At 40.8% G+C, this 15,910-nt stretch overlaps 1 protein-coding gene across 2 annotated transcripts; it reads right to left on the bottom strand.

Annotated features, from left to right (window-relative positions):
* Positions 1 to 115: 115 nt before the first annotated feature.
* Positions 116 to 14,545, bottom strand: NUP50 (nucleoporin 50). 2 transcript variants are annotated; one of them, XM_075760204.1, is made up of 8 exons: positions 14,126 to 14,545; positions 10,583 to 10,661; positions 9,321 to 9,404; positions 6,920 to 7,115; positions 4,992 to 5,654; positions 3,896 to 3,974; positions 2,670 to 2,788; positions 116 to 478 (listed from the first exon to the last, which is right to left on the bottom strand). In XM_075760204.1, the coding sequence occupies exons 2-8, from the start codon at positions 10,649 to 10,651 to the stop codon at positions 276 to 278; spliced, it is 1,413 nt and encodes a 470-aa protein (XP_075616319.1). In that variant the 5' UTR covers positions 10,652 to 10,661; positions 14,126 to 14,545; the 3' UTR covers positions 116 to 275. The 2 variants fall into 2 exon arrangements, with proteins under 2 accessions (XP_075616319.1, XP_075616329.1); XM_075760214.1 differs by lacking the exon at positions 14,126 to 14,545 and adding an exon at positions 11,344 to 13,508.
* Positions 14,546 to 15,910: the final 1,365 nt, after the last annotated feature.

The following is a 15,910-nucleotide window of genomic DNA, read 5'->3' as shown; positions in this document are numbered from 1 at the left end:
CCATTCGGTCAAATCAACCATTGTTAAAAAGAGAGGCTTTGATTTAAATTAATGTGCTTTATCCAGAAGAGGTCCTGCATTTAGATATTGAAAAATGAGGGAGCACAGTCCAACATTTGTGTTCTATTAAAGCTTTTATTAGCTAGCTTAGCTTTTCCTCACAGAATTTTTCCAGAATTCCTATAATAGTTCTTAATTCAGTAAGTGAAGTTATGGAAGAAAAAAAGAGCAGCAGCAGTTTGGCAATAATCTTCAAATCACTGACTGCAACTTATTTAAGCCTCCTTTTTCTCCAGTAAGATTTTGTGCAACTCATCTGCATCCTCACTTGTTTTCACCCTTATTAACATAGTGACAGGAACAGCTGGATTCTTCTCATCAATTGGTGGATTAGGAACACAAACTATAAGAACATTGTTTTTTCCAGTTCTCGTGCATGGCATCTTGGGTGGAATTAGAACATTCAACAGTATGTTTCCTGCATATGAGGAGGAAAAAAAGACAATTAGCAATTTTTCAGCTTTTACTGCAACACAGATGTTAGTATACTTACTAAATAGGGATTTAAGTTTGTGTTTGGAAGGAAGGCAATTCACAAATGTCATATATACTTGTCTTATTCTTCCCTAAGCAGGTGTTCACAGCCACTGTTCTCACACATTCCTTTCCTCATTAGGAATGAGGAAATCTCTGAAAATACTGTGCCCTCCTTTTTTAAAGGGAGGAGTCTGAAGAGTATCAAATTATAGCAGGGACACGCAGGAAAAAGGGAAGAGGACAAGAAGCAGCAGCAAATGAGGAATCTGGTCACAGTGCTTAGTTTATGCAAGTTATTCATTCTGACTATCAAGCATGGTTCATAACTGGAAGCAAAAAGTTAGCTTTAACACACACAGACATGTTAATTTAAAAGTGGACAAACTATAGTAGAATAAGTACTTTGTATCCTCAAATCACATCTGATGTGGTCTACCACCAGGTTACTAATAACAGCTCTATGTCAACTTGTTAAATTATGTAGTGAGTTTGACAGCTTCAGTATTAGTGGTCTATTAAAACAGTTGCAAACAAACTCAAATCTGCTTCCACGGAAGATGCACACATTTTGTAAACCTGGTAAATAGTTCAGAACACGGTAGTAGTATTTAGGGAAAAGTCAGTCTTCGCCTTCCTTTCCAGTTCAGTTTTTCAACACAGTGAGATTTTTAGGAAAGGATTATAGCACTGTGTGAAGACAGCAAAAAGGAAAGTGTGCATCACTATGACTGCAGCAGCTTCTAGAAACCAATGCTTGGAAACACCAAGCTGAAATGTCTTAGTGTATGAGCTGAAGAAAAAGGAAGTATTTCCTAGCACATCACCTCAGAGGAAGGTAGAGGCAAATCAACATCATGAAAATTAGCATCAGCTGAGTGAAAAATCAAGACTTGCATTAACCTGGAGAAATCAAGTTTTCATCTGCTCTAGTCAACACATTCAAAGCCCCAAGGAAATGCTGAAAGCACCGACACCTCTGCCATACATCTGTCTGCAGTTTTATTGCCAAGAACTGCCCTTTATCTGGCAAGCCTTGTCTTCACTGAAAGAAGTTAATGATTTAGAAGTGACTAACACAGGAGCCCCGATCTCACCAGGTATTTGAGAACTACCCTCTATGACTCTATACTGCATCTAGACTTCCTAGAGTGCATTACAAACTGAAAGCAAGGCGAGATTTACCGACACCCTGGCAGCACAGCATGGCTTTAGTCCTCAGGTCTTCTATAAGCATAATATTTACTCCATTTTATGGAAGTTGTCAAGTGCATGTGAACCTCACATGCAAGTTTGTTGAAATTAGGTACTGAAGTGTAGCAGTTTCTCAACAATGAGTATCAAAACATTGATTTGCACAGTTCGAATGTGTAAACGCTCTCAGCCAGAACATTACACCTTAAAAACTTCTTTAATGTATCAAGTCCCCCAAACTTTTAAAAGTAAAGGAACAGTTGGATTTTTTTTTCCTCTTTAATGAGCTGTATGTGTTAACATTCATCTCAAAGGATATTCTGAGGAACTATCGCACTACAAGTTACTCTAATTCTATACAGTCATCCTACAACTTGTGATCCAACTGAAGCCAGCTAAAAGACAGTTCAACAGTTGGACTTCAGCATGCATTTTAAAGGCAATGCATATAGCAAAGTCCTGCATGCCTGATCTATGTAATGCTCCCCTTCACCCCCAAGTACAACGGCCATCTGCCCACGTGGCCAACTATTTACGTATTCAGGATGAATTGCAGACAAATGACAGTTGGCCTGCATCTTAGCACAAAATTTATTCATCTTCATTCATCACACCTGATACACATATACTTCATTGGGGATCTTAAGCCATGTTTCAAAGCCACTCAACAAGTCAGGGATGGAGAAAAGCTATTAACAAAGAGCTTGGGGGAAGAATACCCAAACATACACCATAACCTTTTACTTCCTTGCACTGCTCCGTGTGCATTATTTTTGTAATACTCATTAGAAGTATCGAATTGATTGTTCAATACTTGATATTATTAAAAAAAATAGAAAGGTTTTCATTAATTGTATCTGTTATGCTGTGTAACAAAAAAAATCTTAATGCTTAGCAGGGAATTTCACATCAAGACTTGCTACTAGAAGAAATTTACTTACCTAAATTGGTATCTGCTCGGACTAGGAGTTGAGTTTTTTCATTTCCTGCTGGTTTTAAGTGTAATGTTCCTACACCTTTTTCTTTAAATTCATTATCCTTTTTGTAGAATAGTTTGCACCTGTGCAAAACAACCAAAACAACCCAAACTTGTTTGTGCAGATATGTAGAGATTAAATACAACAGTATCTCCCAAATGCATGCGTTATGTATGTATACATCTGACTCACGGTACGCCAACAGTTCAACAATAATCAGGACTTAACATGCTGTGAGTAGCCTAAAGCATTATTCTTCTTGACTTTATTTCCCGTGCTAACAGATAGTAATTCAGAAAGAGAAAGTTAATTATTTCTTTCAGTATTGGAATGACAAATATATTGCTTTCAGGCAAGGAGTAAAATGCACAGCAACCTGTACTCAGGGTCTATAAGGAGTAGTAACTGTAAGCTACTGTTTAAAAAATACTAATTGCAAAACCGTAAGAACTTGCTATATCGTTCTGAAGTTATAATAGGGCTTTTATGTAAAATTTAAAAAGATTTTTTTAAGTGAAGCCCTAATAACCCTAAAGCTATTCTTCATAAATTAGCACATACCTTCTCTCAGATAAAGCAAATGACTCTTTGTAGAAGGACAAATTCTGTGCTAAGTATTAAGCAGACATGCAATTACTTGGACTACTGAACATGCTTTGAAAAACTGCTTCTAGTAGAGGTAGTCTCATTTGGAACTTCAAAGTACAACTTGTTCACTCTTTCATACAACAATAAGCATTTTCCAACTGAAGAGTCTTATTTTAGGCTATGCAAATAGCTGAGCACCTGACTGATTTTTCAGCAGTACAGTATGTTATTTCTGTGGTACCTGCCCTACAATTTAAACATACAAAAACTGAAGAAGGCAAAAACATCATCTTCATTTGTAAAATACTGATCACAAGTAGAACACAAACTAGCTGTAAGTACTGTCTCCAAGATACACATGAATTTTAGTAAGATTCTTGTAACACTCTAAGATTTTAGTAACATTCTTGGTTGCAATTAACTTTTTTACAGGTGGAACTTCATATCCTATATGGCTTCCTAACAAGCTTTATTAACAAGGAAGTCAATAACATATACACCACTAATTATGCACTATAATGGTGAAGAATAGCAATATGCAGGTATGATTTTTATTCTTGAAGTTATAATTGTATTCACTATTCCAAGTTAAAGTCACTTACTTCTTTGAGTAGAAAGCATCATCCTCTTTTATTTCATTAACAATGACTTTTGGTGGCTCTTCTTCCTCCTCTTCCCCTCCTTTAAATAAAAAGTTTTATTACATTCTATATGTTAATGTTGTGAGCATATAATCTGGAAGGTATTTTTGGTGTTGTATTAGAAATAGCTTATGCACGCTAGATTTGTCATATACATGTGCAGCCCGTCAATGATTGCCAAAATGTTTAAATTAATGTGGGCTCTGAAGCAGCTTCAGGTACAGAAAAAAGTCTTATTTTCTTTTCATTCAGGCGCACCCCTCAAGCAACTTCATGCTCATCTTCAATTTAAATGACTGAAAATACCCAACCCCCACCAATCAATCAAACCCAAAAAATACAAAGCTTAACAAGTCAAAATTAAGTCAAACCCTTCTGTTGGGGGAGGAAACAGTTGTAACATTTCAAAGAATAGTCTCCACACATAGGCCCACGTAGAGCATAATAAATACTTCCAACAGCCAAGTTTAATTTGGGGGAAAGGTAATCAGTTGCAGGAACAACAGCCAAGAGACAGCAGCACGATTATACCTTTCCAGTCCCTCAGCTGCTAGGATTTCTATCAGCCTACTGTACCCAGCTTGGCTAAATAGCGGAGTAAAACTGTCAGGAAGTACACAACTTTATTGGCCTTACAGTCTTGTAAGAAAGATGTATGAAATTGTTCCATATCTTACGCATTTTACCGAGGGATGTCTTGATAAACCTACTGAGAAAAGCAGCAGGACTGAAATGTCCTGCAGGCTCAATTATGAACATACCAGTTGATTTAACTTTTACCATTTCAAGGCTTGTATTCAGCTAAAGAATTATATTCTATTACAGAAAGTATAAATCTGACACAAATACATAGGTTTTAGTAACCATATACTTCTAGTGTTACTTAAGCAGTATGCAAGACTGAGATATTTCCAGATTAATGGTGGAGTTTTGCAGCTTTTAAATTCAAGAACAATTATGATCTAGTTCAACTTGGTGTTATTTCATCTTTGCAGTATTCTTAAGTCACGTGCATTCACAGCTTACCATTCAAATAATTGTTTTAAATAGAATTTACCTTTATCGTCGCTATTGCCACTTTCTGTCTGAGCTTCCAATACGTTGGTGGATACTGCAGTGACAGACTTAGCCTGGTTTGCATCTTTTCCAAATAAACCTGAATTCCCAGGAGAAAATGAGAAACTACTAAGTGTTCCTGAACCAAGGGAACCCAAAACAGAACTGTCAACACTCTTGCCAAAATTAAATGAGACTGTTGATGTAGCTCCTAATGATGGATCTTTTTTTTCCGATGCAGCTTCAGGTTTTTTGTCCGAGGTATCCTCAGTTTTGTTGTTGTTAAACAAAAAAGTTGATCCTTGCTGTAGCTTTGAATTCCCAAATGTAGAAAGAGACTGAGAGCCAGGTGTCTTGTTGCTTTCGTTTTCAGAGCCACTGTCGCTACTGCTTCCATGTTGCTGTTCAATATTTGCTAAATACTTCTCATAGTCTCTGAAGATGGGTGTCAGGTCACACAGCGGGTTTGTGTTTACATGCTTAGCTATCCAGTCACGCACAGAACAGTTTAAAGCAGCTAACTGTTTGTGGTAAACACCAGAGCTACAAACTTTACTCTGAGCATAGCCAGATGAGGATGGTTGACTGCCACCATTAGCTTTTGGGCTGGCTGCCTTTTTCTCAGGAAATGCGGTAGTAGTCGGACCATTTGACATTATGGATCCTATTTGAAGAAAAACATGCTTTAGAACACATTTATTGCAGAAAGTACAGTTCTCAAAAACTTAAACTGAATGTTCTCAATATTTGTTTATCAAATCACTCATTCTCGCTCAGTTAGATACTTGGTCTTTCATCACAACCCTCTGTACCAGATACTGCGGTACAAGTAAACAGACAATGCTGTGAAACAGATCTATGCTTGCCAAGCTTAGACAAGTTAGTTCAGGGGACAGACAAAGTAGATGGAGCACACAGTTTTATAAAAAAATCCAAAGAAATCCTACAGAATAATATTAAAAGTTTTGTATTTCACCAAAACCCCCCAAATCTTAATTCAAACTTTACCAAACTGCAAGAGTTACTAAAACAGAGTATTCAGTTATCTCTTGCTACTTGTGCTTTAAAAACCTCTGAACACACTAGTGCATGATTTTGCATGTTTGAGTGGTTTCCATATAAAAAAACATAAGCAAATTGAGAAAATTCTCATTAAATATTTAAGTTTCTCTTAATTTAGTTTATTTACTTTAAACTTCAAACTCTACCCTTTCAATTCTGTGTCACGCAGACTCAAACACTGTGGCAAGGTTAACACTTCTGCAACTTCAACACAAAAGGATAGAACTAATATTCTTCAGGGAGTACCAAAGCATGAGACTAGAGTTAGATTTGCCAAAATATTTCAAGTGTCTTAAAATGTAGGTATAAATGTAACAGGTAAGATTCTAGCAAGACTGTTTGCAACGTAAGATGTACAGGGAAAAAAGGTTAAGATTTCAGCTATGCAGCATATATTTATCAAGAACTGCAAAAAATACAGAAATGAGACCTTACCCCCAACAAAAAAAAAAAAATCACAGGAAGAAACTGCAGTCCTACAAAATGGACATTTTTCATTAGCTTTTTTTTTTCTAAATTTAAATTCAGAGAATTGGGACAATTATTCAACTGGAACATGTTATCAGCTGTTTTATACTATTTGGAGAATGTCTTATGCCAATGTCTTCCATTCCCATTTGTGCCTATAAAGCTTTTACCTCCAGTATTATCTCAAATACAGATTTAGTTTCCACCTCTTAAAACTGCATGCATTTGATAACTGGTCCCTCCAGCAGTCTAAAATCTTTTTAAGAAATTTTACAAAGAGGAATAAAGTCTTAAAACGAACTACAGGGTTGTTTTAATTTAGTTTTTCTTTTTTAAATTAACCCTACAGATTTTATGGCTGAATTTGTTGATAAAGATGTATGCTTATTTAAAACTTACCAAATGCTGATTGTGTTTCGGAGGTGGTCTTTAAACTGCTGAAAGAAGGAGTGCTAGAGACACTACTGCTTCCATTAGACAGCCCTTCTAAAGGCTTTATTCCTGCACCATTACCAAATCCGCTGAAGCCACCTCCTCCTTTTCCAGAAGGCAATATAAAGCCTTTAAACCCTTTAAAAGCTCCTCCACTTTCAGACTAGGGAGATGGAAGGGGGGAGGGAGGGGAAAAAAAAAAAAAAAAAAAAGAGACAACCAGTTACATACATCTCCTCCACAAAAATCCTATGCCTACATAATATTCCATTTATTTTACCCTGGTTCAGCCTGTCATTTCATGCGTTATTCTAAGTCAGCTATGCAAACAAAGTTAATAACTTCCTTATGACACATATTGCTACTATTTTTAAACAACTCAGATGTTTGGTATGAAAATAAACTAGATCTAGGAAGTAGATACATAAAAGTTGTTCAGAGCAGCAGATGTGTTTGACTACCTATTTAGGCATTCATAGCATCTTGGTTTCTTTAATTACATAGCAGTATATAATTGCAGGCTTATTTTCAGCAATTTTTAGCATTTACAACCGCAATTAGAGTCCAACACTTCAAGCCACTCATCAAAACAGCACACTTTGTAGTCACCTATGTAAGGTTTATGTGATTTAACAAAAATATTCCAATGTGACTGATGGGAGAAACAAAGATTGACTGTACTTGATAACATAATATGTACGCTTTCTGCAGCCTTTTCACTATCTAGTTTGGAACACTATCTTTACAACCATATTATTTTATGGTGTAGTTTCTTACATGTTTTTGAAAGATACGGTGTGATGAACATGCAACTATGCACTGCCACTTTCTGGTACTACACATAATGTCTTTTGAAGTAATGAACACTTATTACCAGAAGTGGACTTTCAATGTCTCTGGAAAGCCATCAGAGAAAAAGGAATATTGCTTCTGAGTTTCATCTGCTTTTGCCACTGAAGAAATAGCAAAATTTACCAATTTTAGGTTCTGTTCCAGTATCTGGCCTTGTGGATATGGGCTCTTTTTGTTTCCCTTGTGCTTTACCTTTTCCAGTGCAGTCCTGTTTCTCATTTCTAGGTAGGTATTTTTATTCTGTCTCTCTTTGATCAGTCCTACCTACCTCTCTCTCTGGTCATTCAAGCTAAACTGCAGTCTTTTTCTTTACAGCATTCTGGTTGCTCCATTTAGGGCCATCCATAAGTTTCAACTTTATCTTTTTGTAAGTATTTCACGGGCTTCTTATGCAGCCTCAGCTGTCCCACCATCTCTTTTGATTTTTAGACTTTGCCCAGCCTATCCTAGCTCTTCTTCCAGCTTTGATCTCTAACAGCTGACTCCCAGCCTCCTGACTAGTTCTCCTACAATCATCTGGTCCCCTTTCTCGGCCATTTTTCCTATTCCACTTGCCCCTGAATTCCTCCTCTTCAAGTTGTGGTTTATTTCTTGCATCACCTCTTTCCGGTGCAATCTTTTAATTGCATCCTCTATCACATTTGTGGTTAAAACTCCTATAGGCCAAAGTGGGATAGGACTGCTTCCTTATTTACATTGCTTGGACAGCAGAAGGAAAATCAAAAGCACAGGAGAAAACTATCTAGCCCCTAATTGTGCCTAGTCTCATTCAATCCAAAAGCAATCTGAGTGACAGGCAAAGTTTCTGTCCTATTTCTAACATGGTGCATGCACGCCCTGTTGAAGATCGTTTCATAGAAAGGTATATATAACAAGGCATCTGTCAGGGACTTTTTGAAAGGACAACAATTTGGTTGGACTTGGGTTAATGCTTTCACAGGGATAAACCTGTAACAAAGGCCAACTTCCTTTCAATTTTCAATTTGTTATTGCAAAGAGTAGGTGGCACTAAAGCTCTTCATGGGGTGGGGCGGGGGGGCGGAAAGTAGCAACATTCTTAATAAAAGACATGTTTTTCCTTCTCAGAACAGCTTAGAGTTTTGACTTTTACTTATTTAGCCTCTGAAACATCCTCCAGCCCTCCAGTATAGATTACTAGTAGCTTTTGATTTCCAGGCTTCCATCTCTGCAAAAAATGAAACTGGAGCAGTTCAAATGCTATTTTCCCCATCTGTAGATGACATTGTGTCTGAAACACTCTGCATTTATACTTCAAAAACATAGACCTCTCTTCACCCAGTCAGTACTAGTATTACCCATTTTTTGTTCTAGCCTTATTCTTGCTATGGAACAGTAAGCGAAAATTTATTTGCATGCACAAGCTGACTAGTTGCATATACCTTCTAAATGGTAGCTTTATACAGTATTATTACAAGCCCAAATAAGTAAAAACCTGAGCATGCATGTCATATTTTGCAACTAAGTTAAACTACGTTAATGCTCAGTGATAACATACCTCCGATCCAACATTTCGGCGCTTTGCTTTTTTAATAGCCCTGTTCTTCAGGACTTCTTCACTAGCTACCGAGAATGTTCCCACCTTTAAGAGAAAGTTACGGAATCATTAGTGAAATTCTGGGAATGCATAAAATCATCATAGTCTGAACAGATAGCTGAGATCAGTTTTTGAATACAACTGTAACACTGCTCCCTAACAAATAAGGGAAGAAGAAAAAAAAACCCCACACCCAGAAAATATAGTACTGCAATTAGCTTGCCAGCTACTTGGATGTTAGTTGATATTTTCAAAACTCTGTCCTTCTTGTTCTGCATTACATTTCCCTTCGTGCAATCTCAATTTTATTCTGACAAATAATTCAAGACTTTTAAATTTATTTTTTTTTTTAAACAAAGCTCTAAGGTATCTTCGCTGAAGGTAATCTGTCAGCATTGCACTGTTACAAAGAATCTGCAGTTTGGAGAAGGTATATTGAGATGTATGCTGTAAGTCAATTTCCTGCGGTCTGCTGTAGTTCAAGTATTAGCAAAGGCAGCTAGTGACTAATTACTCCCTTGTAATAAATGAGGAAATTGAAGTTTTCTTCTATTCAAATTTCTGGAAGAGTACTGTCAGTTTTCTTTCTCACATCTTATAGGCCCAAACATTTAATACTTTTAGCAGCACAGAAGCTAGCAGGTTTTTTAGACATAACACGAGCCATAAGTATGAGACACTAAACATGAAGATCTCTTTTTATAATCAGATGAAACATATCATTTGACTGTTTGCTTAATTCCTCTGGCTGTGTAGAGACATTCAGCTAAGCACTCCAAATTAACTTCTGAAATTAACTATTACTGGCCTTTAAAAAAATAAGAATCATGAGATGTGAAGAAAATTTATCTTAAGGAATCAAAAGCGCTTTTCTTGTGAACTCAATAAATACCCATCACACATTTGAAGAGTTCAAAAGCATTATGCATTTTAACAAGCCTGGAGTTTCCTTTTGAAATGTAAAATTCCTTTCTCCTGAGCTGCTGATGTCATTTTAACTGTTAAAAGCTGTTTTGCCCTATGGTCAGCATATATTGGGAGCTTTATTTAAAAAAAAAACAAAACAAAAAACCCACACCCAAAAAACCCCCTTATATAAAATTAGCTTTAATTGCTATACTTTTAACCAATTTCCCTGTAGATTTCACCCACAAGATAAATAGCACATGTAAATAACCACCCTACTATCTGTACCCTGGGGTGAGGTCTAATGTATATCCTACCTCCTCAGCTTCATCCTCTTGATCCCAGTTTCTGTCAGTCAGTTCCTTCTCTGCAATTCTCTTTGCCATTTTTCTATACCTGTGTGTGGGGGGAAAAAAAAGCATAGAGTCAATTGCACAGAAATTAAATCTAAGCAACCGTGATCTTCATTTTATATTACTTAGAACAAATAATGGGAATCGGTGTTAATATAGAAATAGGTCAAAACTGGAATGACAGTTGAAAACAAAGTGTTTCTAACAACTGTTGTGGCAACAACAATCAACAGCACATGAGATTAAAGTTGTGGTGATAAGCCACATGTGATCTTAAATTTAAGCAACAATAGAAACATGCAGTTTAGTTATGGGATAAGTTTTCTTTAGCAGCAATGCTGGCTAAAGAAATTCCTTTCAGTCCCATAACCCATATACCTCGTCACCACTTACTGTGAAGGGCTGCAAAAAACCCAAAAATATGGAAAAAACCATCTGGTTAAACATTCCATATTGCACTCCATCTTGCCTCAGAATACCCACGTAAGCAGCAAGAGAAAAGTAAGTTGCTTTATAGCACCTGAAATAAATACCAGTGAGGACCTACTGAAGCAACTGGACAGAAAGCTTGGGTATGAATGAAGACCATGCTCTCCTACAAAAAAAACCAGGATCAGTAGAATATTACTAATTAGAGAAATTTGAAAAATTCTATTTGTGTGACCCGACGCAGGAACAACCACAAAGCCATGGATGAAATGCAAAGAGTAAGTTATTTTCATTACCTCACGAACCAGGGGATCTCCGGAGCAGCACCCGGGCAGAGGCACCCAAGTGGGAATGCAGGCACCGCAGAGCTCAGTCCTTGCTAGAGAGTCACCGCACCTGCTGCTTTTGCCTGTGTATCAGGGATTCACACAGGCATAGTTTACTACTGTGCTTTGATCTTTCCCACAGCAGGGCAGGAATCTCAAGCATGTTCGATAGGGTGCCTCTGAGTTTATCACAGGCCTATGTTTTCTAAACGCAGATGTTCTCCTTGTCCAACACCAAGGCTAAACAATGATTAGTATGATACACGTTTTTCCACACCCTACCTACAAGTCACTTGAGCGTGTTTACAATCCTCCTTGCCAATCTTCCACTATTTTCCCCACACTATTACAAATAAATCAGATTATTTTTCCTCCAAAGGACACATAAAGTGTATCATGGATTTTAGAGCAATCACTATAAGCATCCAATCATCATTCTGCTAGTTATCTCTGCAATGTAAAGGAAAATGAACTTTGGAGAAGGAAGGTCTGTAGTATTTCTAACTTCTGAGTTCCATTTTACTAAAGTACAACTTATCAGCTGTGTACAAAACCAAAGATTGAATCCAGCTATCATATTTTGTATCTGAAAGACTTGGCAAGCAATCACATCACTCACATTGTATATGAAAAAAGGGAGGTTTTTTACTAAGATTATATCATCTAACACTAAATGTGAAAACTTTTCAAAGAAAAGATGTAGTCTTGTAGCAATTTAAGTCTCAATCAAGCACAAAAAATAAACTCTAAAAAAGCCTTTTAAGTTTGTGATTAAGACCTGGCCAGATATAAAAAAAAATAAATTCCACAAATAGTTGAATTTCAGAGCCAGACACGGTACAGGATTATAGAACATCTTGTTTAGCCAGTGAAATATTTTTAAACAGAACAGTAAATCCAGCTGCACAGCAGTCCTACAGAGATCACGTCAAAACCATGGATTTTGGTCTGACACACTTCACAAATAAGGTCAAGTTATTAGGATCTTTTGGAAGTACAGTGACAAAAGCGTGTTTTGTGTAAACTTTAAGTCACCCTAATCCACACCATCCAGAAAGTAAAGGTCCTACCATGCCCTGCTTGATTCTCTGCAGATTGGGGAACCATTTAAATCTAACCCACTGAGGAAAAAAAACCCCAAACTTATTTTAAAGTCATATTGGCTCCCCAGCCCAGTTTCCCGTAAGGGTATACAAACACTTGCAACCAGAGGAACACAAGATTGCATCTCTTTGGTAGCAGCCAGAGCTCAAAGGCTAGTAAAACCTAGAATTACACCATCGGAGTCCACAGAAGATCAAATTACCACTCTTAACCCAGCCGCTGAAGCATGACAAGCGCATTAACTAGAAAGCCTGTTCTCCACTAATAGAAGAGGGGTAAACCTGTTGGCCTTGGCTCCAGGTTCTTTCCGCCTACCTGTGTTTACGTGATTTCTCTACCTCAATACTGAAAACAGGAAGAGACAACAGAATCTAACGTAGATGAAGACAGGAGCAAGAGAATTCTAGACATGTTTTCTAACCTGTGAAACAAGAAGCAACACAAAACCACCTCTATCTGGTATCGACAACCTTCAAGAAGTTTTAGTAGCAAACGTTCTGAACATGTTGAGATGAGAGTATTTTGAGAAACAGCTCTTTTTATTGAACACACACACCCCCAATATAGGTGTTTTGTCGAACTACTAAAATCCACCTAGTAACTACAGCTGTCCTATTTAACGCAGCAGTTTGAGAACAAGACTTAATTTAACATTTGCATTCCGCAAGATCACCTCTCTACCATAAGGCGACAAAACTTCCACTGTTGGAGCGCCCATCCCAAAACCAGGCGGCGATAGAAGTCGCCGGTACCTCACCACGCTCGCAAGACCGAAGAGGTGCGGTGAGGCCACGCATGCCCGCCCAGCGCTGCAGGCGCTTTGCAGTCCCGGGCTGCGTTACCGGGCAGGAAACGCCTCCAGTTATTTCATTTCAGGGTGCGCAGAGGCGGCGGAAGCCAGGCTGCCGCCGGGCCGCTGACCCGCGTTTCTCCTTTCCTGAGGAGATCTTCTCTTTCGGTTTAACACACCGAGTCCCGCTTGCTTCCTTTCCAAAGGCCTCGCCGCAGGCCCCTGCAACAGCTGAAGGTCCTGGCTCCCTCCCACCCCACAGACATTACAGGGTAGCTCCGCGCTTTGGAAACAACTAGATGTATTTCTGCACCACCACACCCCCACCCGCCCCGGTACGGCTCGCCACAACGCCATCGCCCCCCAGCACCGCGAACCAGGCCCTACGGGGCCGGGAGGCTCCAAGGGTGAGATCCCTCCCTACTCGGCATCCCTCTGACTTGCAGCCCTCCTGTTTGAGGCCCGCGGGTGACATTTTCGGCCAGACCATCCCTTCTCCTCACCCCCGCCTGAAACCCAGACGCTTTCTTCAGGGAAGGCGATGCCAGCCATCGGCCCGCGCCCGGGCGGGGAGGCCCGCGGAGAGACGCCCGCCCGCGGTGGAGCGTATACCCGGCCAGGCGCTCCGGGGACGGGGACCGACTCGCCGGGAACGGCGACAATCTCCCTCCGTGGACGCCGGCACGTCCCCCCGCCCTAAGCACCCCACTCGGGCCGACTGCCGGCCTCAGCTCTCCCTCGCGGTGTGTCCCGTCGTCCTTCCCCCCCCCCCCCCCGCACGTAAAAGGCACCAGGGCGGGCGATCCCGGTAACGGCGGCGGGGGATCCGAGAGGGGAGAGAACAGAATAGGCACTTACCCTCACGGGGCGTCCACTCGCGGGCGCGGGGCAACGGAACCAGGCGGGCGGCGCTCTCCCACGGTGCTGAGCTGCGGGGCCGACGCTGCGGCTGCGGCGGGTAGGAGGCGGAGTCTGGTCGCAAGCTGCCCGGGCCCAGAACCCGCTCACCATCCCCCGGCCGGGCCCTCCGCCCTCTCTGCCTCCGCAGCTGACCGGCGTCGTTTAACCCGCCGTCAGACAGCCGCCATTTTGTCCCTCCTGAGAGACGGGGACGAAATTGTTTTAAAAAAAAGAGACACCGTCCGCCGCCGTCCCCTCAACCGTCCACACCGCGCATGCGCCTCCCGCGGCCGAGCGCTGCTGGGGAAAAGAGCGGGGCGGAGCCGCCGGCAGCACCGCAGCCCGTCGCTAGGGCGCGGGTCACGTGGCCTCCGCAGCACAATGGGCGGGTTCGTTTTGCCAACGGCCGGATAGGCCGCGCATGCTCACTGCGGAAGGTATGGGTCTCGCGCCGGCTGTTCGAATTTTCGTCACGTGGCTGGCGCCTTCACTCCCCCTCTCCCCCTTCCGGCGCCGGCCCGTGTGAGGCGGGGGGGGGGGGGCGGCCGGTGTTACCGTGGGGGTGGCCGCAGTGTTTCACGCCCCAAAAATTTAGGCCACGTACAGTGGTGGAGGGGTGTCTAAGCCACGCGAGGCCGGGTGGGAGGGGGCACTCTGCGCTAGTTGTACCCGCCTCCTTCAGCCGGCCGGGCGCAGCTGCCGCTGACTCACGGGGCAGGGCCGGCTTAGGCCTAGCTGACGGCGGGAGAAGCGGTTGTGTGCCTGGCTCTGTGCCTGACTGACATATAAAGCCTTGGCTCGCTTGCTGGCTTGGTCGTGGCCTTTTCTCGGTGCGGTATAATAGTGCGCGGGATTAGTGCTAGTGTGAAGTGACTGGAGAGAAGGTAATGTCTTCTGCTGTAGTTACAGAGTGAAAAGAGTGATTCCCAACTGCTTTTGCATCATGTACTACCGTAGAGCAGTAACAGTAAAAATGAAGGCAGAGTCAACCTAAAAGCTGCAGTTCTCGTGCCCCATCTTAGGTGCTAGCTTACCGCTAAGACTTAGGCTGCTAAGCTTGCACGCTGAAACACCTTGATGTAAAAGACTTTTTTTTTAAAGTTCCTTTTTATAAAGAACTTGCTCTTCTAGAGCATATAAATCCATTAAATGGAGGGGGGAACCCTCTAGCAATAGATAAGACACACTGATTTTTTTTATCCTATCTAGGACCCTAGCATTCCTGAAGCATAGGCCTACTCCCTAGTTGTGTTTTCTTGTTTTAACCTTGAAACAAGGTATTTTCACTCTATGTTATTCTTCTTTATAAAATGTACAGATCTTTTGAACCCTCTTCAGGTAATAATTTGGAAAACTCATTTTACCTGCCATCCTAGTGTTACCGCTCAAACAGCAGTAAAAACTTTCCAAACAGAAATGCAGTTTAGAAAGCCAACATTGGTTTATTCAGCCCTGGGTGCATGGGGGATCTTTCCTCCCAACATGCACACCTAGCCCACAAACATACACATACTTATATTCTCAAAACACACAAAGTTACAATTACAGCACATAGTTACTTCCTTATGATTGGTGTAAAACTTTCTCACTTTGCTTTTAAAGCTATAGGCTTAAAGAAATTCAGAGAGCATGACTGGTGAGGGGTGGTCATACCGTGGAGGTGTGGTATTATCATGAGATTATGTTGAGCAAAGTTCACTCAAAGGACATGAATTTTAACAGAAAATGAAATATTACTTGGCT

Source organism: Balearica regulorum, chromosome 1 (genome assembly GCF_011004875.1).
Source record: "Balearica regulorum gibbericeps isolate bBalReg1 chromosome 1, bBalReg1.pri, whole genome shotgun sequence".
Taxonomy (NCBI): Eukaryota; Metazoa; Chordata; class Aves; order Gruiformes; family Gruidae; genus Balearica; species Balearica regulorum.
Note: the sequence above shows the minus strand (reverse complement) of the source record. Positions and strands in the feature narration are given on the sequence as shown.